The 26500-nt window shown below is 31.0% G+C and overlaps 1 protein-coding gene across 1 annotated transcript; it reads left to right on the forward strand.

Annotated features, from left to right (window-relative positions):
• The first annotated feature begins 11037 nt into the window (after positions 1 to 11037).
• LOC146950170 (Protein kinase superfamily protein) lies at positions 11038 to 17445 on the forward strand. Its single transcript, XM_085746120.1, has 2 exons — positions 11038 to 11838; positions 16143 to 17445. The coding sequence occupies exons 1-2, from the start codon at positions 11249 to 11251 to the stop codon at positions 16945 to 16947; spliced, it is 1395 nt and encodes a 464-aa protein (XP_085602246.1). The 5' UTR covers positions 11038 to 11248; the 3' UTR covers positions 16948 to 17445.
• The last annotated feature ends 9055 nt before the right edge of the window (positions 17446 to 26500 follow it).

Consider the following 26500-nt stretch of genomic DNA (forward strand, 5'->3'; position numbering starts at 1 on the left):
TGCACAAATCTTAAACGACTACTCCCTCTGGTCACTATTATAAGCAAAATTCACTTTTTATATACATTGAATAATTAATGTATCTAGTCTATAATAAAGGCTAGATACATTAATTATTCAATGTATCTAAAAAGTGGAATTTTGCTTATAATAGTGACTGGAGGGAGTATAATTTAGAGACGGATGAAGTATAATAATGTGCAAGTCTACCATAAGGTAATTAAAGTCAATAAAAATTGTTACACTCAAGAATTAAACTTAGTTTCTCTTCAAAAATTTATCTTTTTAGTAAATTTGTTAATCATTTGAGTCTAATTGTTTGTTTGAATATTCCTCCAACTATGCCATGTTTTGTTTTTTTACTTATTTAATTTAATTTTTAGTGAATGTGAATCATTATTTTTATTTTTAAAAATTGTTGGATTAAGTAATTTGGCTCTTCCATTTTTTTTTTTATTGTTGGCCCTTGAAATTTGTGAAAGGTAAAATAAACTCTAAAAAAAAATTTTGAAGAAAAATAAACTCTAAAATGGATTGTCAATATTTTGAATACATATTTTTTTTTGGAGCAAAAATACATATTTTGTTAAATTTTTCCATTTATCTTTATTTTATGATCGAGACTTATTTGAATCAATTGAAGGCAAAGGCTACGGTAGGCAACCTCTTTAGGTCTCCTACCGTAGGAGACTTGACATATTTTTTTGTTTGTTTGTAAAATGGATGTCAACCATTGGATATACTTGAAAACTTTTGAAGACCACAATGTTATTATACTCTCTCAACACTAGATCCTTGTGCACTATGTTTCATCATCCTTCTCTCTCCCTCTCCATGTCTCTTCCCAACAACTTATGACTGCCTTCCTAGCCACCGCGGCACCGTTCTTCAGACTGCTCCGATTGATCGATTTTCAACACGCGAGAAAATCTCCTTGTTTCGTTTTTTGTAGAATTTGAATCTCTCTCTAGAGAAAGAGAGATAAATTTTGAATAATCTCTTGTTCTTGCTCCCACCTTCATAATTGTCTTGGACATCTAACATCTATGAAGTTGCTTAATCTAAATTGAAATTGGGTTAATGATTTCCACTCGTTCAAATCTATGGATAAATTGAAATTGGGTAAATTCAAATCTACACTCGTTCGTTTCTTATTCAATGTGTTAGTTACAGATTTTTACAAAATATAGATAAATAATTGGGGGTGGAAGGTTGGGTGGTGTCTTGAAGGGGGTTTGAACTTTGAAGATCCTTCTGTTTGGGTTTCCAAACAATGGAGTCTTTTTCTTCATTTTTTTTTCTCTTGAGTTTTTGCAAATAATTGAGATTGCACATTCATATTATTTTGGATTTTTAATTTTCAATCATTGTTCCATTAATTTTCTGGAGGCACTGGGGTTAATTGTTCTCAATTAAAATACAATGAGATTGCACATTCATATTATTTTGGATTTTTAATTTTCAATCATTGTTCCATTAATTTTCTGGAGGCACTAGGGTTAATTGTTCTCAATTAAAATACAGTGAGCAGCAACACAGTTGCTACAGTGTCGGCAGGAAAAGAGAGAAAGCCAGAGGAAGAGAGAAAGGATATGTTTAAGGTGTGGAGGGATTATAATAAGATCTGTGTTCTTCATCATTTTAATAGTTACACATGTCATTTTTGTTATACAAAAAAAAAAAATCAGTATTTTTTAAGGTCTCCTACCGTAGGAGACCTATTCAAGTCTCCTACCGGAAACGGCACCTCAATTGAACTCTTTTTTAAGAAGTTAAACTTGTCCATCCAATTGATTTTTTTTTTTTTTGAAGAAGTTAAACTAGTCCATCCAAATTGACACTAGGGAAAATCGAACATGATACCTTGAGGAGGAGCAAACTCCTAGGTTCTAAACAAACACCGTCAGGCAGGGCCGACCCTAGGCATAGGTCAGGGGTGCGGCAGCTCAGGGCCTAAAATTTGTTTTATAGTGTGGGGGTGTATATATCAATACTTCTTTTGACATGTGTATATATAGTAACTATCACAAAAAGGACCCAACTCTTTATCGGACTTCAGCTCAGTAGTCTTCACCCTTTTTATTTTACAACTCAACAACATTTCATTTTTACACCCCCTGTCCAACGCTTTCATTTTCAAACCCCCCGATATTTCATTGACCAAAATGCAAAACTTAAAAGTAAAACGTAAAACGCAAAAACAACACGTAAAACACTAAATCTCTACTTCTTCCTAGAGACTAAATTTGTTTTTTATTTTGAGGATGTTTTTCGGTGTTTCAAATTGAATTGAACCTGAGTTAGTATTTAGATTTCATAATATAATAATTTGACTTTCATCATGAAAGTTTCATGTTTGAGAGCTGAGACATCAAATTTGGTCTTGTGTGATTTTTTATAAGTAACGTAATATATTCTATTGACAAATGATAAAAAGTTTTCATGTTATTGGGTGTGAGCGAAATGTATTTTACTTAGCTTTGTTGAGTTTGGTTCGGCCCCCCAAACTTTTTTTATTTTGTTATTCTTTTTTATTAAGAATATAAAGGGCGAATTGTATTGGACACACAATGTTGAAGTGTCAACATAGTTGAGATTTCAAAATATTGTATTATGGTTATTTGGGGTGGCAACATAGCTGAGATGTAAACCGTCATGGTTAATGCATTCCTCATTTATTATGGGTATTTGGGGTGGCAACATTCTGTGTCATGAGAGAGTTTGTAATTTTTCCGCATGAAAATCATAATTGAGAGACTTGTAATTTTGTCCTTATAAAAATTGCAATTGTGAAAGGGTTTGCAATTTTCTCTTGTAATAAAAATTGTGGGCTTAGTAATGAGTATTTTGCAGAGAGAATGTGGATGTAAGCATGAACTGTCAAACCCACAATCTTATGAGTTCTTTTGTCTCATTTACTTCTTTTATGGTTGTGGTTCCTCATGTTTAGAGATTTCATATTGATGATTTTCCCAACAACTAGCATGAGAGCAAAGGTTTCAATCAAGGGTGGAATAGAAGGTGTCACATGTCATTTATTTCAAGAGATGTTAGTTATCATCTTATTGTGTTTTTTCTTAGACAGTGTTATGGATATTTTGAAGTTGGATGTTCCTTTGTTTGATGGAAGGATGAACTTCTCTTTATGTCCAAAATTCGTGGAAAATTTGTGAAGCCTAATAGAGAAGTCGGAAAAGTTGAAGAGTACTCATTCTACAAATGTTAAGATGAAAATGACAACAAAGTAAAGAAATGTTAGACGTTAGATAAAGAGAGAGTGTCTTACATAAACTGGTATTTATCAAAGTCTCACATCGAACAATGGGAAGAAAAATCAACTAAAGTTTTAGGATATCCCTATAAAGCTCAGATACATGATACGATACGGATACAATACGGCACCGATACGTCGATACGAGGAAATTTTAAAATTCAAAATACGATATGGCTGAGATACTTTAATAAAAAAAATGTAAACTACATATTAAAACTCAAAATACAAAATATGGAATAAAACTCAAAAGAAAAAAAATTGGCGCAAAACCTAGACCAAATAGATATAGAAAAACGATACGGCACAACAATGAAATTGCCTTCACACAACAATCAACAATAACATTGTTCTCAAATAAACAAAGAGACACAAAACAGACGGCGGCAACAATAGAAATATAAATGTAAGTAATATTGATAATAAAGAAATCAACAATTAGTCAATTACATATATGATATATCATAAATAGAAAACATCATTACTTAATCAATTACATATATACCAAATATAATAGAAAGATCAAGTAGCCCGCACATATCGGTTTTCCACCGCCTATCGCTCGTATCCCAGATGTATCTGAAAAGTATCGGATAATTGTTTTTAAAAAAATAAAATTTAATCTTCGGATACTCTCCTGATACGTATCGGGAAGTGTCGGACAGGTATCAATGCAGTATACGCAAGGGATCAGTACGTCATCCATTTTGAAGTATTTGGACTTCACAGGAATGCCATTCCCTGTTTGTGAGCATATTTGTGTTGGAAAACTCCCCTTAACATTTATGGAATTTATACCTAGCAAAAGATACTATTTGATTGGAAAACTGTAACCATCCCTAATGGGCTGCCTTTTTTTCTCTATTGAAAACTGATGGTCGATTATGAGTAATCTGGCCACAGCAAAAAAACTACATGCAATGGGTTAGACGTGGTTCTACATTAGTATATGGCTATATATGCTAGTATTCATCCTAGCTAGTTTCAATCATATATATTGGACCTTTTATTTTATTTTAGTTTTGTAAATTGCAATACTTCATCCAACCATAAAGCTGGCTTGTGGTCAAAATTGCAGCATAAGTTAATTTTTTTGTTGAACATTGCAGTGTCAGGTTAGTCCCTACATCCCTGGTCTTATCTATTATTTCTCATCTGCATCACTTTCATCTAGCTACCAATTTTGTTCTCTCTTGTAGTTTTGTCTCATATCCAACAACGTCCAACTCAAATAGTTTAAGGCCAAAAAAAAGTGACACCTATTAATTAGGCAGAGTACTCCTTATATAAAGACTACTTATAATTAAGTAATCTTCTGTTGGTGTAACAAGGCCCAATTCATTCTGAATTATATTCTGGTAAGGGCTTACTAGAACATAAGGGTTCATCAGTAAAAATCAGCTAGCGTGAAATTCTCGTGTTCCAATGCAATTTCCATCGCAGAAATAAAAAAGCTCCAATTTGTGGCTTCGTCCCGCTGTTAGTTTCCACCGTGAAATTGTCTAATTGTATGGCATTTTCAACATTTTCAAACACAAGCTTAATCTTGAGAGCTTATAGAAATATAAGGGTATTCTGAAAGGAGCTGAATGCAATTGACTATCTATGTTATTTTGAGCTAATTTTGTTTGATAATTAAACTTTAAGAAAAAATCATTTCACATTTATCTATATTTGTCTTTTTTTTTCTTTAGGGAATTTATCTATATTTGTCTTCTTGTGGTATAAATTCAGTTTTTGGTCGACTAGCAATTTTATTTGTCGTTTGTTCAAAAAAATAAAAATTATTTGTCGTTGTCGTTTGTTCGGCTAACTGAGACTGCATGTTAAGATAATCTTTAAGTCTAGTATTTATAGGCTCGTACTACCTAAGAATCCTACATTTACACATCTAGTCACGTTCTTGACCCACTAATTTATATTTTACATCATATAAGATCATGATTTGCCACTGTACTATAAGTAACAACCTAATTAGCTGAGTTACAATCCCAAAATGTATGCTTTGGCAAACAACCTAATTAGCTGGATATGGTTTGCCTCGTATTGAGATTCTTGAATGGTTAAGATTTAAGAGACTCAAATATTTATTATTTGTGTCACATTATATTTAATTTCGTTAATTTGGTACTTCTGTCTGATGATTTATATTTCTGATTGTTGCTTCTTCTTTTGTTGTTGCTCATTCGTTGGATGCTCTTCTCAGTTGATTAAGATATTAGTTGGTTTGATTTATTTTCAGAGTTAATTTTGTAACGACTTTAAAGCTTAGTAAGCTTTAACTTAAGAGATAGTGTTAGAATATTAGTTGCTTTAATTTATATTATTGAATATGTTTATCGTTTTTTGTTTGATAATAGGTTATTGAGTTTTTTTGTTATAATTGGAATAAAAGTAGTTTAGTCTATTTGTACTTCACTATATATTCTTAGAGTAACATTTGTATTTTTCGGATTTGTTCATTCTGATACAAAAATTAATCGCATTTGTTGTTTTGTTCTCTCTTCTCTTTGATTTTATGTATTGTTAGCATATTTCTAACATAATTTTAAGAGAGTAAGTATTCATAAATTGATTTACACACACAAACTTACGGTTCAAATCACTTTTACATAAATGTATTCAAACAAAAATAACTTTTAATCGGAATTACTTTTGACAAAAATCAATACTACAAAATCAATTTTATTAAAATCAATTCTCTCCACCGCCCATCCAAACACACACTATATTTTGAACTTGGTAAAATTCATGTTTTGCATATTCACTCGAGTTATGGGCTAAATTCAATATTCTAGTTAACCCCTCATCAGCTAAGAAAATTGTTGTATACACTTCTAACAAGGCTGAAACACACCAGAAAAAGACGTAAATTCCCATCGGCAATTAACTGCCGCCGGTTAAAATCCATCGGCAATTAATTACCGATTAGGTTATATTAGTAAATTACTGATGTTTTTCAACCAAACACTATGTGTGAACAACATTCTTCATCAACTAATGATATTCTCCACATCTCTATTTTCCAAGGGAGTAAGTGTTCATTTGTGTTTTTGACTTTGTCAACTCCCAACTTGTTATTGATTTAAGCTACACAACCTATATATTATATACTTTTATGGGCTTTTATTCAATATTACCACGACTCCATTAAGAATGTTTTGATTTGCAAACCAAATCCATGTGAAACTTAACAACAGAATCCAAACCTCAGTTCCATGCATTCAGAGACAAATTGAGATCTCAACCTTGATCATTCAACTTGAGGTAGTATTGGTAATCACATTGGTGTTTTTTTTCCTAACCCTCGAATTCTTAAAGAAACGATATGTGTTGATTTAGAGTTCTATCAAGAGATGAGTAAAATTTGATAAGTGATTATTTAAAACTAAGACTCAAACTCGGATTTTTTCAAACAATCTTTTCTTAACTTGATCTAATTAACTCAACTCAATCACTTGGTTATTAAACCGGTGATTAAATGTGTTTGTGACCTTTGCAGTTAGAAAATATAGTTAGCTTGCTCTTAGTGTATTCATTTGCAATGTTTAATATTTTTCTTGTATCAATGTCTCTAAGCAATCTACTTCATTCGGTTACATTTTTAAGCAAAAAAACATTTTTTTAAGTTTATTGAATAACTAATGTATCATGTTTATATATAGATCAGATACATTAATTATTCAATGAATATAAAATGTTGTTTTTTGTATCGATGTCTCTAAGCAATCTACCTCTCAATCGCATACTCTATGTTTCGCAATAGACCAAATTAATTACTGTGTGGAATATATGCTGATTGGGCTACCCCCCACCCTCAAATAGTAATAATTATTCCTAATACGTGACAACTTCACGTGGATTTCATATGTTTGTGCGAGTTGCCTTGTAAATACTAGAAACTAGAAAGTGATGGTGCAACAAATTCTTGATTATTGCTCGAATTGACTATAAGTATGCAAACAAGATAACAAAACAAATAGAGAGAAAAATTTGCTTAACATTTGGCAGTTTCTATTGCGTTTCTTTTCATAAAAGAGCTTAGGGTTACATGAACCCAAACAAAAATATAATAAAATATATTAGCCGATATTTGTATAAACATTTTGTATAAACATAAATTAATACTTTTTTTATTAGATATTAATTGCAACTAACACGGTAGTGGTGATGCCCTTGTTGACCTTTCTTGTGTGCTTGGGCCAATTTTAAGATGGAATTGAGTACCTTGTTTTAAGTGGTTGTCTTTTATGGTGATGATTTGTTCATGCTTTGAATTTCCAATTGACATAAAACATAGAGGGGTCTTGAATATAAGCATAGTTCATGATGGCCTCAATAGCTTTTGGGTCTCTTTGACATAAACAATTTGAAGATAAAGTTGTTCACTAATTTAAGAAATAAACAAGACTTACTATATTGAATTTAAAAAAATCAAGTGACTAGACTTAAGTAGACAATAAACTTTAGTTAATCACGATTTTTTTTAATTAAAGTTTGAATCCTAAATTAATCAGAGCATTAAATTTTACTTACTTTTCAGTCGGAACTCGTTTCTTTGAAAATCGGAGGGCTAAAACTTAAAACAATAATCTTTAGCAATCTCTATTTATATTTTTGATGAATCTATAACTAGTACCATTATAGTACAAATATATAAAGAACCCAAAAGGGAAACGATGACCTAATGAATGCATATCAATATGGAGCAGAAGCTTTGGTTAGTGGCAACTATATGCCATAAAGATCCGTCGTCTGCATTATGTAAATAGTGACCTTGTGATTACATAATGATAAATGATAATCGGCCCACCTGCCACAGGTTGCAAATAATGAATAGCATGATCAAACAGACAAGAATTTAATAGTCTTTTGTACAAACTTTTTTTTACTTTTATTTTTGACAAAGAAAAATCATGATTATAACTCATTACCAAAGCCTTGTACTGTTGTACAGTAGAAATAACATGGAAAAGATGAGAATTAACATGGAAGAGTTGAACTTCCGTGTCTTTATAAATTCGAAATAAGAGTTAAGGTTAGTGTTTTTATTTTCCTGTTACATACAGACATACAGAGTTGGTACTACACATGTCCTTAAATATAACACTATTAGAGTTTTTCCCTTATCTTTTTTATAAGACTCTTTTTAAATTATCAAGTGCAATGGTAGTTCTTAACCAACATATATACTTACAATTAAGTTGCATTCTTTTAATATGTAATAAATACTCTAATTAAAATATTAACCAATTCTATCGGTAAACTTAAAAACAATAGCAAAATGTCAACAAAATTTAATAACCCAACAGATTTTCTTAGTTTTAGTGTTTTACTCAAAACGATTATATATTTAAGGATAAAGATACTACTGGTATTTAAGGTGTCAGCTTAGTACTTAAAAAAAAAAAAAAATGTCTGCTTAATAGTAGTAAGTGTTTCACTATGTTACCTAAGAGGAACAAAATTCAAATCTCATCTAAGAGACTAAAATAGTTGTAAAATGATAATTAGTGTCATCCTCGCCGATATCAATAATAATTTCTCTTCCAATTTTTTATAAAATAACTTTTCTACAATGCATTTTGTAGTTTAAAAGTTTGCAACTTATGTGCAGATGAAAATGTTCATCGCTACTTTCTCCAGTCTCAAATATATGGGTTATTTAAACTTATCTCTGGGCATTTTGTGTAGTGAAATTCATGGTTCCTTAAATTTATCTCTTATCTCTTAACATTTACATTTGTGGAATCTTTCCGATATAAAACACATGTAACAAAAATGTTGTGTTTGTTGATCTCAAATATAAACAAAGTTAATTACTTTTATCATACGTAGTATTATTATTTCCTGATAACCCTTTGATTATTTTAGATTTAATTTTTCAATTACTCTTTACACCTCAAATGCTAGCTCACCGGTAAGAGTTTAACATTATAGCCTCGGTGCTAAGAGTTTAACCTTACTTCTATTAATTTTGTCTTATTTTCACTTTATTTTATTTCCTCAATCTTTCCTACATTAACGAAACAACATGTAAAGAATGTTGGGACTAAGTTGTCCAGATCTATTTTTCTTATCGACTATTTTTCACAAAGCTGTCCCGATTTACTAAATATATGTTACCCCTTTACCAACTTGATTTTATCAAGGAACCTCTATTATAGGGAATCAAATTTAGTATCATGAAAGTTTAAATTTGCACATAACAAAAAACAATTTTTTTTTTCAAAACAAAAAAAAAAAATTGTTTAAAAAAACTTTTTTTTTGTTGTATAACGAAAATTTAGGGTGAGAGAATGGTGTCATAGTCCAAGATATGGAAAAATTCCAAGCTCAAAAAACACTTATAAAGATATTTACATTTATCTTCCTTCAAAGTCAATAGCGGAGCTCGAATTCGAGACATCTCATATTCAAGACCTCTTTTTTTTTACCACTAGACAAAGCCATTGGATTATTTTAAAAAAAAATAGTTTTTATTGAAAACGAGTAATTAGAAGTAATTAAAAAGTTGTAAAATTGATAAATTTTATCTTTAAAGTTAAACTATTAAAATGACAGTTAAATAAAAATAAAAATAACGATAATTAAACGGATGAAGAAATTTTATTTGGGTCAAAATGCTTGAAGAATATTAATAACATGAAAAACATTAAAATGCGATCATATCGAGGGATATATATAATAGCAAATGATTATAAAATTTGTTGTTACAATCATATAAAGAATTTTGATTTAATTTTTCGTGGAGATATGTTATTTGAACAATCATATAAAGGTTTTGTTGAGCTGTCTCTTCACTCCTCTCCCCTAGAGGACCTGCTGCCTCTGCTAAGGACGGATGAATTAGGAGCCTGTTTCCTAAGGCGCTAGCCTTTTTCCTCTTTTGTTCGTGTTTCTGTTTTTTCTGTTCTTTTTTTTATTAGCTTTGTAACCAAAAAAACAATCATTTGCGTGACAACAATTATGGGACAATCATATATTTATATAAAAAAAAAAGTAATGATATTTGAACAACTATTTGATGACGACTTTTATGACGACATTGTTTTTCTCTCTTTTTATTGGTCAAAAACAATAGAGAGAAAGTTGTCAATAGGAAAAGAGAATATAAGTACATGTTAGTATGGAAGAAAATGTTGTCTAAAAGTTGTCACAAAATTGTTTAAATATAATTTCTCTAAAAAAAAAATATGTATTGACATGAAAAATCAAAGCAATAGAGAGATAAAATAAAACATAATGTGTCCCCGTGAGCTTAGCTCAGTTGGTAGGGATATTGCATAATTTATGCAGGGCCCGGGGTTCGAACCTCGGGCACCCCACTTCTCCACATTTAATTGTGTGAGCTCTAGCCACTAGGCTACTAGACCAAAAAAAAAGTGAATCAAAAATCTAAATGATAAGATAAATTTTTGTTTATAATAGTACTCCCTCTGGTCTCAAATGTAAGAAACTTTTCACTTTTTAGATTCATTCAATAAATGATGTATGTGATATTTATTATAGACCACATACATCATTTATTGAATGAACCAAAAAAGTGAAAAGTTACATTTGAGACCAGAGTTAGTAGTTGTCAAAGTATCCGTACACATGTGCATATGAGTATACGAAATCATTTTCCAAATGTACTTTTTTACCTTGTCAAGACAATTTTGATATCATCATCATTACCATATATACTAATAATTTACTTATAATTAATTGTAATAATGATCATAAAAAAGCAATTTAAAAACGAAAATGAAAATGAAGAAAGACAAAAATGACTTTAATCCAAAAGTTATTTCCTCCATCTCCCCCGTTTTGAGAAAGACCCATTTTCAACAACTGTAACACTTCCACCTCCGTTTACTCTCACTCTCTCCTTCTTCAACCCATTCCCAACCCCACTTATATCATAACACACTCAAATCAAACAACACTCTCTCAGCTCCGAGAAAATACTTAGTTAGACACAACGCCAACGCAATGGACCCGTGGCTCGACGATCTAACCGACGACCTCCAGAGCCTAAGCTTCGCCTCCACAACAACCACCACTGTCACCACCGCCGACATCAAACGCAGCACAAGCTTCAGTTCATCCTCAACCTCTGCTCATCTCTCCGGTCGATCCTTTCCCTTCCCTCCTCCTCCACCAACCACCACCAAACATCACGCTCCTTCCTCCGACCCACGCTGGTCCGCCATTCACCGGATCCAATCCGAATCCCCTTCTCGTCGCATCCTCCCCTCCGACCTCCGCTTCTACCGCCGTCTCGGCTCCGGCGACATCAGCTCTGTCTACCTCGCTGAACTCAACGATGATGGAAAGATTCCGGCGATGTTTGCGGCGAAAGTGATGGATAAGAAGGAGCTTGTTAGTAGGAGTAAGGAAGGAAGAGCGAAGACGGAGAGAGAAATACTTGAATCTCTTGATCATCCTTTTTTGCCTACTCTTTATGCTACCATTGATGCTGCGAAATGGCTCTGTCTTTTGACGGAGTTTTGTCCTGGCGGTGATCTTCACGTTCTCCGGCAACGGCAGCAAAACAAACGGTTCAATGAATCCGCCGTCAGGTAAGCACTTCCATTTTAGCATCATCGTAATTAATTTATTTTTATTCTTATTAATTATTAATTTATTACCGTCGTGAGAGCTCAAACGCTGGTACACTTTAGGTTGAAAGTGTGTCGTGTTCCATATATGTTAGTGTCTGACACCAACATATATAATTACATTGTTACGAGTGGTTATCGATTTCAACTTATCAATGTCGTGTCAGATGTCTCTGTCAATTGTGTTTGAGCTTGTATTCTTGATGGTTGGAGTGAGTGTGTGAGAGTGAAAATAGAAACTAAGAGGGGGGTGGGGATCAGGTGTGGGAATGTGCAGAAGATCCTACGGTGGAAATCTAGAAGTAGAAACCGTTATCATAACTTTCATAACAGACGGAATGAAAGACATGAAAGCGACGGTTACTAATTCATGTTTGTTTTGTAGGCTCCATAACCACCGTTTCCCATTTTCCGTTTTCAATCTACGTGGGACCCACCTTATGTCACCTTCACTTGTCTGCTGGAATTACGAGTAGTACTATGTTTAGAATCAACCGGCTTTACAAAATTGCTTATGTAGTGTTTTTTTTAACAAATTCATAATAACCAATACAAGCATTGACTTAATTTTTACTCTGCAAATTGTTCTTAGATGATTGAGTATATTTATGGTCATGTTAGTAAGCTAAAAATTAGATATAAACAATCATCAAATGTTTTTTTTTTTGTTAAAATCGGTCCTCAAATGTATATTTTTTTAATTTCCTTAATATATGTCTTAAAGACACTCTTGAAGATTTATCTTTTATAATTAATCAATTCAATTCATAAAGTAAAGGATATTAAGTTGACTTAGTAGCTAGGGTGGAAGAATTATAAAGTTGAGTGATAATTATAGTCTTAAGTTTGATTCTCACTTTGAACATTTTCCCTCAAAAAAAAGTTTGATTCTCACTTTGAACATATACTAACAAATTTAACAGCCCCTATAGAAAAAACCAAAATTAACAACTATTAATATATTGACATTGGTTTTTCAAAACATAAAAAGAGATGTCGAGTGTATTGACAATTTTATTGCCACTCATTGTACTCCCTCCGTCCCATTAAGAATGGGGGTTGCTTAATGGATTGATTGATCAGTAATTATAGTAGTACTATTATTCATCACTTCTTGTAGTTCTCATGGATGATTCCTCAATGAAATTTCATTATAGTACTCCCTCCGTCCCACAATACATGACACAGTTGACCCTATTACGCATGCCAATGCATAATTTTGAGCTTAAATATTTTGAATAATATATTAGAAAAAATTATGAAAATTTGATATTTTAAAGGAAAATGTTAACTTGTGCCCTTGAGGCATAAGTTAAGGAACCAAAAGTAGAAGTTTTTTCTTGGAAATTGTGCATTTAATATTTTGAAAGTTTCAAAAGTTATCTTTTCAACCTAAAATTTATTACTTAATTCTATTTTAAGTTCATTAACTTGTGCCCTAAGGGCACAAGTTAACATGACCCTATTTTAAAAATACTCATCGAGACGAATCTAACGACAACTTATATGATATTATTTGTCTTTGTATATTAGTAGAAAAATATGATCAAAATAAGTTAGGTCAAAATTGCACATTTTCAAATGGGTCATCTATTACGGGACGGAGGTAGTACAACACAACAATGTCAACGTAAAAAACAATTTCAACGTACTCCCTCCGGTCCTTATTATAAGAAAAAGTTGACTTTTTAGGTTCATTGTGTAAGTAATGTATCTAGTCTATATTTATAACAAGATACATTAATTATTCTATGAACCAAAAAAGTCAATTGTTTCTTATAATAAGGACCGGAGGGAGTACAACACAACAATGTCAACGTAAAAAACAATTTTAACGTAAAATTAAATTTTGACGTGGCTTTCCAGCTTTGGCTTACTTAACCGTATGATTCCGTGATGTGTGTGAGATAGCACGTGTGTTGGTTAATTACACTATAATTGGATAATCATCATTCATTCATGTGCCTACGATTTAGGTAAAATGCTAAATATCAAAAGTCAAAAAGACACCTACCGAGGTCAGCACTAATGACTCAACAACACTCACTCATCATGTTTAGGACTTAGGAGTAGCAGCTAGCTAGCTTCAGTTTTGGTTTGAGTAAGTCTTACGTGGTCAGATTTAGGCAATACAATTGAGAAATGATATTTTGACAACCACTTTTTGACAATTTTTTGACAACTTTCTCTCTCATACTCACATGATGTTGTTATCCTCTCTCTTCCTTTTTCTCTCTCCATTGTTTTTGACCAATAAAAAGTGAGAAAAACAAGGTTGTCAACAAAGTTGTCATCTAATGGATGTCAAAATATCATTACTCAATACAATTACACAAACATATAAAAAATGAATGAAGTTTTTTTTCAAGAGAAAAAAAATGAGTAAAGTTAAATAATATATTTTTAAAATAATTCAATAATATGTAATTTTATGTGTTTGCCTAAACAAGTACTATTTTCCTCGTGAGCTTATCTCAGTTGTTAGTTGGTAGGGACAATGCATAAAATATACAAAAGAGTTCGAATCCCATCCACAAAAAAAAAAGTACTATTTGTTTGGAATTGTGACCAACTATTTCTCTTGTTATCACACAATAGGATAATGTACCGTTCCATCAACTATATGTTGTGTTGGAGTATTCGCTAGAATTTATAAATATATGGAGTACGACATACATAAACAGTTTTTCCAAAAAAAGTTCAAAATTTAAAATATGAGTCTGATTTTGATGTGTGTCAAACTTTTTACACCATCAACTAATTACATTGTGAATTTAAATAGGTAAATTGTTTTTTTCTTTGAATTTAGAACTTATTTAGAACATTTTAAAAATTATTTAATCTGTCCTTTAAAAAAATTATTTAAATTGTATATACCAACGGTGTAATTCTTTTTTACACTGCATTTGATCATGTTACTCTACAAATTTCTATTTAAGATCATTTGATGGAATGTATATATGTGTAAAATTATTTTACACCATCGAAACATATAAATTAATCTCTTACCATCAACTTTTTAAAATGGAATTATGACCCCCGGATCAGCAGCCCATTGATCATATCTTAGAGGAAATGGAAATATTTTATCCTAGACCCATAAACTTTTGCGGGATTTCTGGTTTTTAATTTTATAGTATAAATTTACTTAATGAGAGGTTAAGATCTTGACGTGGTCCCATATTGGGATATGTTCAACCAAAATTTGGTTCTAGTGTTTGCAGCTGTGCTACATTATTTTCTTTTATTGTAACAGCTTTTTCTCTGAAGTAACGTAATTAGTCTATTTTTTTCATGTTCTTTCATGTATGTTCTTTCTTTATGGGGCCAAAAAGAAATTGTGTTCATAAACTTGTCTTTTTCATTCCAATTCAAGAATTTTTATTATATTTTGTTTTTTTAGCTTTAGATGATTGTACGTGGTTAAGAAAACTCTGCAAACCAAAACCAATGAAAGCAAGCAAAAGCCAAGTCTTCTTTATGCATTTAGTTAACTCGAATTATTTAAAAAATTATTATGCTTTTTTTGGTTAAAAATATATTTACTCCTAGTATTATGCTGTCTTTAGAATTGGGTGAAGAGTTATTTTCCAGCTTTTGCTCTGTTTGTCATTATCTGCACGTCTATGCAAAACACGCAATTTTTTGAATTAACTCTTGTGACATACTTTAGGGAAGTGTCACTGACAATGTCTTTCTCCCCTTCTTGGGTGAATAATTATTACTATCTGAGTAGCTAAAAAACACATTTAAGACACAAGTTAAAAAATTAAAGATAGAAACATTTTGTTGGAAATTGTGTATTCAATATTCTAAAAATTTAAAATCTTATATTTTCAAGACATAATTTATAATTTAATTCCATTTTTAGATTCTTAACTTGTGCCCTTAGTTAACACTACCCAAAACATTATTTTCAATGTCATACAAAAACATCAAAATTAATTTTATATTTTTAGAGGTATATGAAGTTTTTTGTTTTCTTTTCCTAAAGTGCTTGGTGTTGGCCAAACAAGCAATGGAGTAGTAGCCCACAGTTATACGGCAAGACGATTTATGTCCCTGTCTGATCCTCATGATTCATTCGGTAGGCCTAACCTAACAACCAATATTCTTATATGCATTCTTCGGATCATGTTGGCCAATAGCTTAGAGATAGAGATAGCATTATTGAAATCGTTCTTGTTTGCCAATTATTGCAAACAAGTTCTACTTTGGATTTTTAAGGTTTGATTAATGTTGATTAATTCCTTTTTTTTTAACAGATTCTATGCATCAGAAGTGTTGATGGCACTTGAATACCTTCACATGTTGGGAATAGTGTACCGTGATCTGAAGCCTGAGAATGTATTAGTTCGATCAGATGGCCATATAATGCTCACAGACTTTGACCTCTCATTAAAATGTGATGATAGTTCCACACCAGCTCAGATAATAATCTCCAATCAAAACTCTCCTCAAGTAGCCCCACCAAAAAATCCCCACAGTGAACACTCACAATTTGCCTCATCTTCATGCATAATTCCCAACTGTATAGTCCCAGCAGTGTCTTGTTTCCAACCAAAACGCAAACGAAAGAAGAAACAAAACCAGTTTAATGGGCCTGAGTTTGTTGCTGAGCCCATTGATGTTAGGTCCATGTCATTTGTTGGGACCCACGAATACCTAGCTCCTGAAATAGTGTCTGGTGAGGGACATGGTAGTGCTGTGGATTGGTGGACCTTAGGGATATTTATATTCGAATTATTTTATGGTGTCACACCTTTTAGAGGCTTGGATAATGAATTAACTCTAGCAAATATCGTGGCTCGAGCTTTGGAGTTCCCAAAAGAACCCACCGTGCCAGCCACGGCAAAAGATCTTATCTCACAGTTATTGGTTAAGGACCCAGCAAGAAGGCTAGGATCAATAATGGGGGCTTCTGCAATCAAACACCACTCATTTTTTCAAGGTGTGAATTGGGCTTTGTTAAGGTGTACAACTCCCCCTTATGTTCCACCACCTTATACTAAAGACAAAGAAGATGTTTCTGATGATAGTTGTCCACAAACTCCTGTTGATTATTATTGATGACAATAGGAGAGCTTGTATTCCACATGGATAACCAGCATTCACACGTTTAAGATATCGATGATCGTTCGATCAAGCTCAGACGATCCAAAATAATTCTTTTTATTTTCTGATTCAAAATACTGAACTTGAATTTGGATCGTCAGATCTTGATCAAATGTCCACACTGATATCCTTATTGCGTAAATACGTGGAAACCCGACCGCAGGGGAGCCGGATCGCAATAGAAGGAGGAAAAAGTACAGTTAGCTAGCTAGTTGAATTCAGGGAATTCAATTATATTTCTTTTTTTAAAATTTATTTTCTCTCCGTTAAGTTAATTTGTCACCATACTATTGTCTTTATATTTAAGAGGCTTGAATAGCAAAATGTAATATTGTCAACCAAACTATGTTGATTGAGCTTGATGACAAATTAAATTAATGGGTACTCTAGCAGAGCAACGTACCATATGCAGATAAGTTTGGTGAATTATAATAATATAGCTGTTGAAAGCAATTGCACATGATTTTAATAATATTTTGATGGGATCACTAAGGTCAAACAGAGATATGGGCTACACTACATTGAGATGAGACAAATCATGTAGAAACAACAAAGTGACATTGACTTAGGAAGAGGATGAATGAACGAGAAAACCGCTGGCACCGCGTGGCTATTTGTGTGCAAAACCATGTCAATATATGTTTTTTGTGTGGCTTTTATGTGTGGAAGAACATGCATCCAACCACGTGGAATGTCGTGTGTTACGTGCACAAGACAACCGTGGGGCTTTGTTGTAGCCACTAGCTTGTGAGTATTGAGAGTGAGATCGGTCACCCTTCATTTTCAGCTTCTGATTATTTAGAAACATAATTGTTCTGTGTAATTGGTTTTGGGTATTGCTATGTTCCATTTCTACGGTAGATTTGTTTAAGATTGAACTTCATCCACACATACAGTATTAAGATTTAATAGTATGTTTGATTTGCTCCACCATTTAAAGAAAATTAGATGCAAAGCCACTACTCCACAATGTTATGTAATATTACAAAAAAAATATGGAACTCTTGGACAATAATCCACACTTTTTGTCAAAAAAGGCAACACCACTTATATTTTTTAGTTGCGTGAAACAAATATATATGTTTTTTTATTTCAATACCGTAATATTTAAATTAAACTACTTCAACAAATGTAAAGGACATCGTCCCCGCGAGCTTAACTCAGTTGATACAATGCATAATATATACAAGGTTTGAAGTTTGAACCTGAACACCACCAAACAAAACGTACAAGACATCATTATAACAACGCTAATTTAGTCCATCCATCCATCTAAGCATCTTCAGTAACATCTATGACACTTCGTCGCTTTTTGGAGATAAACTTGGTTACTTGACACCGTTCTCCCACCAGCATATGATGCCAAAAAGGTGTTGGTGGTCAATTGACAATTCTTAAATATTGGATATGATATGATGTCAAAAATGTGTTGGTGGGCAGTTCTTAAATATTTAAGTTGTTAATTCAGTTAGGATAGTTGAATTATAACCGTTTTTGTAACAAGCTAATTGTTAGTTGGTGTTTGTATAAATAACTTGCTGAATAAGAAAATGATGAAAGTTTGTTTGTGCATTCAACTCATCAAAACATTTTTTCCATCTAATTCTCTCAGAGAGTCCCCTATCTTTCTCCCCTATCTTTCTCTTCTAAATTGATTCAATCGAGTGATTCTGAAATCAATCCGATTGCAGAATGTTCTATTAATGGTATCTATAGCTATATATTTTGATAATGGCGACCCTATCAAATGGAAAATTTTATCAAAGAGTTCCCTGTCTCTCTCTTCTAAATTGATTCAATTGAGTGAGTGTGAAATCAATACAATTGCAGATTATGTTCTAATAATGGTATCTAGAGCTATAGATTTCGATCATAGCATCCCTATCAAGTGGAAATTTTCCTAGAAATCTTTCAATCCTCGATGCAAATAATTATGAAAAGTGGTGCAAGCAAATGATTGTGGTATTTGGATATTAAGATTTGCGGGATTAGGTGAAGTCTGGTGTTGATCTCCTTGGTGAGAAACGAATAAAAGCACAATTTCAAGGAAATCGAAAAGAAAAATTTCAAGGCATTGTTCATCGTCCATTAATGTGCCGATCCAACAATTTTGAAAGAGTTGGTGATGTTGAATCTTCAAAGGAAGCTTGGGACATCTTGGAGAAAGCTTATGTTGGGGAAGAAAAAGTGAAGAAATTGATGTTACAAACTCACAAATGGCAACACGAGTTGCTTCAGTTGGAAGAAAAGGAAGGTCTTGGTGAATTGTTTACGAGAGTCGTAATCTTAGTAACCTAAATGAAAATTTGTGGCGAAGCTGTAAAAAAATTCAACTGTGGTTGAAATGATCATGAGATCTCTTTCATCCAGATTTGTTATGTTGCAGTAGCAATTGAAGAGTCTAAGAACTTACATATATGAGCATATAATGATTTAAGTTCAATTTACAATGTCAAAGCATTTTTGGAGATGCCACTTTGTTCAAAAATAGCTCAAGTTTAGTTTACAATATAGTATTAAAGATAGATAGATATAGATATGTTCATTCTTAGAAAATTTATGCATCTATAATTTTGCTCAGGGAGAATCTTGATGGAAACTCGTCACTCTATGCTCATTTGTCTTCTGAATGGAGACGTTTCGTTGAAGATGAAATAAAATGATTGAGTTCTACGTTGTTTTATTTACTTAACTAAAACGTGCACAGATGTAATTACAAATGGAAATCTTTTGATACTTTAGTTTGTAATTTTTTTTTTTGTTCTAAGTTTGTAAATATTTATTTTCAAAGTAGTATTAACATTGTAGTGATCTTTAATATTTTGCCACTCTTTAATTGTAGTGATCTTTATATATATTTGTAGAAAATACTTTTTCAAAAAGTGTTTTGAGAAAGAAATAAAAAGACAAAAGACAAGGCATATAAGTAAAAATGGGGTGCAAAAAATATTCTTATTTTTTTTTTTTTTTACAAGTATTCTTATATTTTTATTCGCCTTAAATTTGACATCCATTATTTGGAAAAGTTTGGTTTACCAAGACTACGACCCAAGACAATGCTCATAGTCATTTGCAATAGTTTAACGTTTAGTAAAACACCATTTTAGATTCTAAAATTATAATTGCTTGACAATTTTAGACACTAAATTTACAAAATATCAAATTATTCTCTAAAAATTGTTGATCAAAATATTCTATATATCAAATACTTTGTTAGAGGTGTTGATGTGTCGTATAAAATGACACCTCAACCTTTTCAAGTTGATGTCATGTCGTTCTGAACCCTAGACACAAGTTTAATGAGTTAACAATTTAGATTTTAGCTTAATTGCACTTTTGCCCCCTATATTTTGCCACTTGTGCGATTTTGCACCCCATTGTTTCAAATGAGCGATTTTGCACCCTATATTTTGTCAATTGTGCGATTTTGCACCCCATAGTTTTCCCCCTTTCTGATTTTGCACCCCAAAAAATCATAAAAATATTCAGTTTTTTTCCAAAAAATTTAAAAAATCGAAAAAATCAGAAAATATAATCAGATTTTTTTAAAAAAAATTCTGGAATTTAATTTTCAAAATACAAAAAAAGTAAATTTTCAAAATTTTAAAAAAAGGTCAGATTTATTTTAAAAAATTCTGGAAAAAAATTTAATTTTTAAAAATCTAGATACAAATTTTAAAAAAAGGTCAGATTTTTTTAAAATTTATTTTTTTGTATCGAGATTTTTAAAAGGTCAGATTTTTTCCAAATTTACAAATATACAAAATTTACTTTTTGAAAATTTACAAATTTTAAATTTAATTTTTAAAAATCCAGATTTTTTTTGTATTTTGAAAATTAAATTTTAAAAAAATCTGACCTTTTTTTAAAATTTGTATCCAGATTTTTAAAAATTAAATTTTTTTCCAGAATTTTTTAAAAAAAATTTGTCCTTTTTTAAAAATTTGTATCTAGATTTTTAAAGATTAAATTTTTTTCCAGAATTTTTTTAAAAAAATCTGACCTTTTTTTAAAATCTGGATATATGATTTTTTTCTAATTTTAAAAACAATAACTATATTTTCTGATTTTTTTTCTAATTTTTTAAATTTTTTGGAAAAAAACTGAATATTTTTATGATTTTTTGGGGTGCAAAATCAGAAAGGGGGAAAACTAAGGGGTGCAAAATCGCTCGTTTGAAACAATGGGGTGCAAAATCGCACAATTGGCAAAATATAGGGTGCAAAATCACTCGTTGGAAACAATGGGGTGCAAAATCGCACAATTAACAAAATATAGGGGGCAAAAGAGCAATTAAGCCTTAGATTTTTATGCTTAGAGTGTGCTAATTGATTTTAGAATTCCAACAACAAAAGTCAAATATACACATAAAATTATAAATCTTTAATTTGTGTTTAGGGTCCATCTGACCTGACATCAACATAAGTAGGTCACAGTTGTCACTTATTTTACATACTCCATCCGGTCACTATTATAAGGAAATTTTGACTTTTTAGGTTCATTCAATAAATGATGTACGTGGTCTATATTGTAGACCACATACATCTTTTATTGAATGAATCTAAAAAGTATAAATTTGTTTATAATAGTGACCGGAGGGAGTATATTAGAGCATTTTTACTGAGTTAAACAAATGAAAGAAACAATTTGACCATAAATCGTGCTTCCTTTAATCTTATATATAAGTAAAGATTTTTTTTTTTGATTCATTAAAAAACTAACATATTAAGTTCATACTAGTATGGATACCCGTGCCAAGCACGGGCTAGAATTTCTTCATATTTGAGGGAGATAATGTTGTGATGTATCAAATGTAAGTTATAGTCTAACATTGAGTAGAAGATTGAAGGTTGAACAACATATAAGTGAAAAAATTCACACTTAGTGCCTTAAAATATTGGGTAAAAATGTGGTATCGTTCTTATTTGTGTGGTTCATCTCTATTCGATTCAACTTTGTGGGGAAAGCGGGAGTGATTCAAGGTGGTAGATCACATATACAAAAAGTCTCATACTTGAGGAAGAGATGTTAATGAGTCAAATGTGAATTAAAGTTTTGCATGAACGCAAGAGTAAATTTTAAAGAACATTTAAATGATATACCCATATACCCAGCTAATTCCTTAAAGTTCTATATTGGATGGAATAGTAGATATCGAAGAAGGTATCAGTAAAAAAGACTCATATACTTGATGCTATAAGATTTTTTGTAAGGATGTGGTATCAATTTCACTCATGTGGTTTCTAGCCAACTGTGGGAATCATACTCAGTGTAGGATTCCCCGGTAGTTCCAAAATTATGATGAATTTTTTTGTTAGTTTTTGGATCCCCGGTAGTCCCCCAACAACTCAATGTATTATGTATACTCTCACAGACAAAACACACACTCCTTTTTTTTTCCCTTATCATTTCTCTTATGTTAAAATTCATTTTCATGCTATATTTTTATTCAACCTCTATTATTTTAAATTCCTTTAATTTTGGTATTTGGTGGGATGTAACAATGAAAAAATGCAGATGTGTTATGCTGAGTTTACAAAATACATGCTTATTAAACATTTTAAAATGATATTGAGTTTTTTAATTAAGTCCAATTTGTTGGTAAAATAATTACTCAAGATTCCTCAATTCCTTCAACAAATCTACAAAATTAACGACAACTCGTATTATTCACTATTCTCTTATGGACAAAACACGCTGCATATTTTTTTCTCTTATCATTTCTCTCATATCCAATGTCCTTTTTCGTATTCATTTTGTTTCTTCTAATTTTCTTTATCTCTTCTCGTGAAAGGAAGGAACATAAACATACATCCACGAAATCATCATCAACCCAAATTTTTTAACATGTTGGGTCACATAATTAAGAACACATGTAATCACACAGTTGGTTAAAATATGGTAACATTTTCAAGTGTGAGTTAACATTCTACATATTGGATTAAGGAGTAGATTTTGATCAAGATAGAAATGAGATGACCCATTTACCTAGTGCCTTAAGGGTTTTTGTGAAGACGTAGTGTCAATCTAACTTGTTTGGTTGCTATTGGCATAACACGATTATCCAACCTAATGTAGGCTCTATTGGAAGGCCTAACGTTATGATAAACTGATTTGTTAGTTTTTAAATGTCATTTGTTTGATTTTTTTTATCTTAAATTTTAGTTATTAGATGTCAAATTCATTTACTTTTGGCATTTGATGTGATTTTACATTAGACAAATGCAGATGTATTATGCTAAGTTGATAAAATACATGCTTATTAAAAAATTTAAAATGATGTGATGATTTTTTGGTTTAGTGTAATTCTTCTTCTGGAAAATATTAAATTTAAGTTTTTCCATGTTGTTCTCTTTCATACCATTTATTTCATTCAACTTGTATTATTTCAAAAAAAAAAATTTGGTCTTAGGTAGGATTTAACCTTGAAAAAGCACTTTTATGTTATGCTAAGTTGACAACATACATGTTTATTATACGTTTTTAAAAGATGTGGTGTGTTTTTAATTGAGTCTAATGTTTTGGTAAATAAATTGTCGAGAATTCTCAACACTTTCAAGAAACTCATGAAATTTCCAACAACTTTTGAAAAATGTGTTTAATCGTGTAATTACAATAATCAAGAACAATTAAACCAATAAATTTTTTCAGTAAAAAACCAAGATGAGAGATGGTTCATGTATAATGAATATGCTATTTATCATGATTAATTTGAATTAAAAATGCATTTTCTATTTCATTGTGATTTTCCGACCCTAAGGGTTTAATCTAGTGGTAAAAAGACAAACTTTGGATGTAGAGGTTCCAACTCATGACAGAAAACACATTCATATTTTTCTCTTGTCATTTCTCTCATATTCAATGTCTTTTTTCGTATTCATTTTGCTTCTAATTTCATTTATCCCTTCTCATGAATGAAAGGAACATAAACCTACATCCATGAAATCACCACTAACCCACATTTTTAAACATGTTTGTGTCTCTATTTTACTTTTTATGACTACGTCACATAATTATGAATGCATAAAATCACACACTTGATTAAAATACGTTAATGTATGAAGTGTGAGTTAGCGTTCTACATATTGAAAGAAAGAGTAGAATTTGATCAACATATAAATGAGATGACCCATATGTCTATGGCTATAAGGTTCTGCATGAAGATGTAGTGTCAAATTAACTTGTGTGATTGATATTGGCCTAACATGATTACCCAATCCAATGTAGGCTCCACCAGAAATCCAGACACAATGATAAACTCTCAGGATTTAGTCTAGTTAATTGTGATTTTCCAACTCTCAAGGTTTAGTCTAGTAGTAAAAAGACAAACTTTAGATTTAGAGGTTCCGAATTTTGAACACTGCTAGTATCATTGGAGATAGATGAAATCATATTTCATACCTTTCAAAATTATTTTTTTGCTAGATTATCAGAAATAAAAAAAATATTGAGGGAGTAAAGTGTAGATTTTAACATAAGAGGGGAGGAGAATGTAATTCAAGCTTCTCTTAGGGAAAGGGAATGAAATTTTTTCTAATATGTTTTGAATAAGAGGGGAGGGGAGTGTATATTTTAACATAAGAGGGGAGGGAAGTGTAATTCAAGCATCTTTAAGGGGAGGGGAGTGTAATTTACTCTTTATTTTATTAACTTCGTTAAATATTATACCTTAAAAATCGTTAGTGCAATGATCATTAAAGAGTTATCCCATGTACATTTTTATTTATAAAATTAGACATAAATGCATTAAAAAATTGTTATTAAAAGACATTTACATGCATTATGCTATTAAAAGGACACGGCATACTTTAAAAAAAAAATTTGAAATACAGACTTTGTAGAAAATTAGTAAAATTGGAATTTAAAAAATCATCGGTTATTGCTCAAATTTAATTTTGGGTAACATTCGATTCTTCTTCAAAACTTTGTTATTATTATTTCCATAATTATATGATTTTTCAATTTTATTGAATAATCTTTCCTAAAAAATGTTTTCGATTAATCTTTTTTCTTTTAGAATATGCTAAAATTTAGGCTTTCATTTTGAATCAAAAAGTTGAGATTTTTCATTTTTTTTAATTTACAATTTTAAAAAAAATGATAAAATACTTAGATGAATTAGGCTTCGGAAGCTCATCAGGGTCAGAACAAATCTCATGGCTCAAAGAGCATTTAGAGAGGTACTTGTAAATCATTCACTAAAGAAGTCCTCGCGCAAACACCATAAGTTAAATCAATTACCTTACAGTTAAGTCAATTCTTTACCAATTGAGTCTACCTTCCTTTGTAATGCTACTATTAGTAATTTATTATTAACTTATAAAAAAAAATTAAAGACATGTTACCATATTTAAAAAAAAAAACATGACAACAAATATTAATACTAATAATATCATTCAATTCTCCTTTTAAATGTTGTTGTTATTACCATTTCTATAATTATATGTTTTTTCCATCTTGTTAATTTTTTTCTCTTTGGCTTAAATGTCACTTTGGCCCTCTAACTAATTTTAAAGTTCAATGTAGTCCCTTCCCTAAAAAAAAAAGTTCAATGTAGTCCCATAACTTTAAATTGGTCAATTTAGCCCATTAACTTATTTTAAAATCTCAGTTTGGTCCCTTAATTTTAATAAAAGCAAACTGATCTATTAGCTTGTGTAAGTTAGTGCAACTTGATCCTTTATCGTATAACAAAATCGAACTTTGTTAGTAGCATGAACAAAAAAAAAACACCATTAAATAGAACCAAATTTGTATGTAGTACAAACCTATGCAATATCATTTTTTTTAAAAGGAATAGGTGTAAAAAATATGATGACATATTCGATTTCATTATTTTTAGAAAAGTAATAAAGACCGTTTAGTGGAAATTATATTGTTGTATATTTTATGATTATTTTTAGGAAAAATGATAATGAGCATTTATTCCCTAAAATAATAATAATGAGTATTTATGTGTCTTTATATTTTTTTTTTGTTAACCCTATTGTTCCTAAGAGAAGAGTTCAACCGCGAAGTAACTAAAATTCGGGTTTTTCCAAAAAAAAATTATTTGATGGAGTTCATAAACAACTTGAGCCAAAATACCTGATTTTCATATTTATTTTTTTAAATTACTATGTACAATTTCAGAATCAATCAATTTTAATTTTTCAAGTTTGTAGAAGTGTTTTGAAAGAATTGTTTTTCCGTAGAAGTCAAGGATGGAACGAATATTGTGGAAAGAATTAAATATGGAGTCGATTTTATACCATTTGTGATTATAAGTTTTAACAATAGAATGAATGCTCCGTAAAAAAAAATGAATCCAAAGATGGTGTTGAATAAAACATTAATATTTTTTTCTAAAAAAATATAATAATTTAATAATCTTTAATTAGAATATTATTTTTAGTCCACGTGAGCTTAGCTCAGTTGGTAGGACAATGCATAAAATATGCAAGTTTTGGGGTTCGAACCCCGGCCACCACCAAAATAAAAAATAAAAAAAAAGGATATTATTTTTTGG

The sequence above is a fragment of the Medicago sativa genome, chromosome 2 (assembly GCF_051527215.1).
Source record: "Medicago sativa cultivar Bolivia chromosome 2, Bolivia_mono, whole genome shotgun sequence".
NCBI classification, from domain to species: Eukaryota; Viridiplantae; Streptophyta; class Magnoliopsida; order Fabales; family Fabaceae; genus Medicago; species Medicago sativa.

What these genes read in the sequence shown, in the direction of transcription:
- LOC146950170 (XM_085746120.1), top strand. Translation starts at nt 11,249, where the DNA reads ATGGACCCGTGGCTCGACGATCTAACCGACGACCTCCAGAGCCTAAGC. An exon ending in TTCAATGAATCCGCCGTCAG is followed by an intron (nt 11,839 to 16,142) that starts GTAAGCACTTCC and finishes TTTTTTTAACAG; the next exon opens with ATTCTATGCATCAGAAGTGT.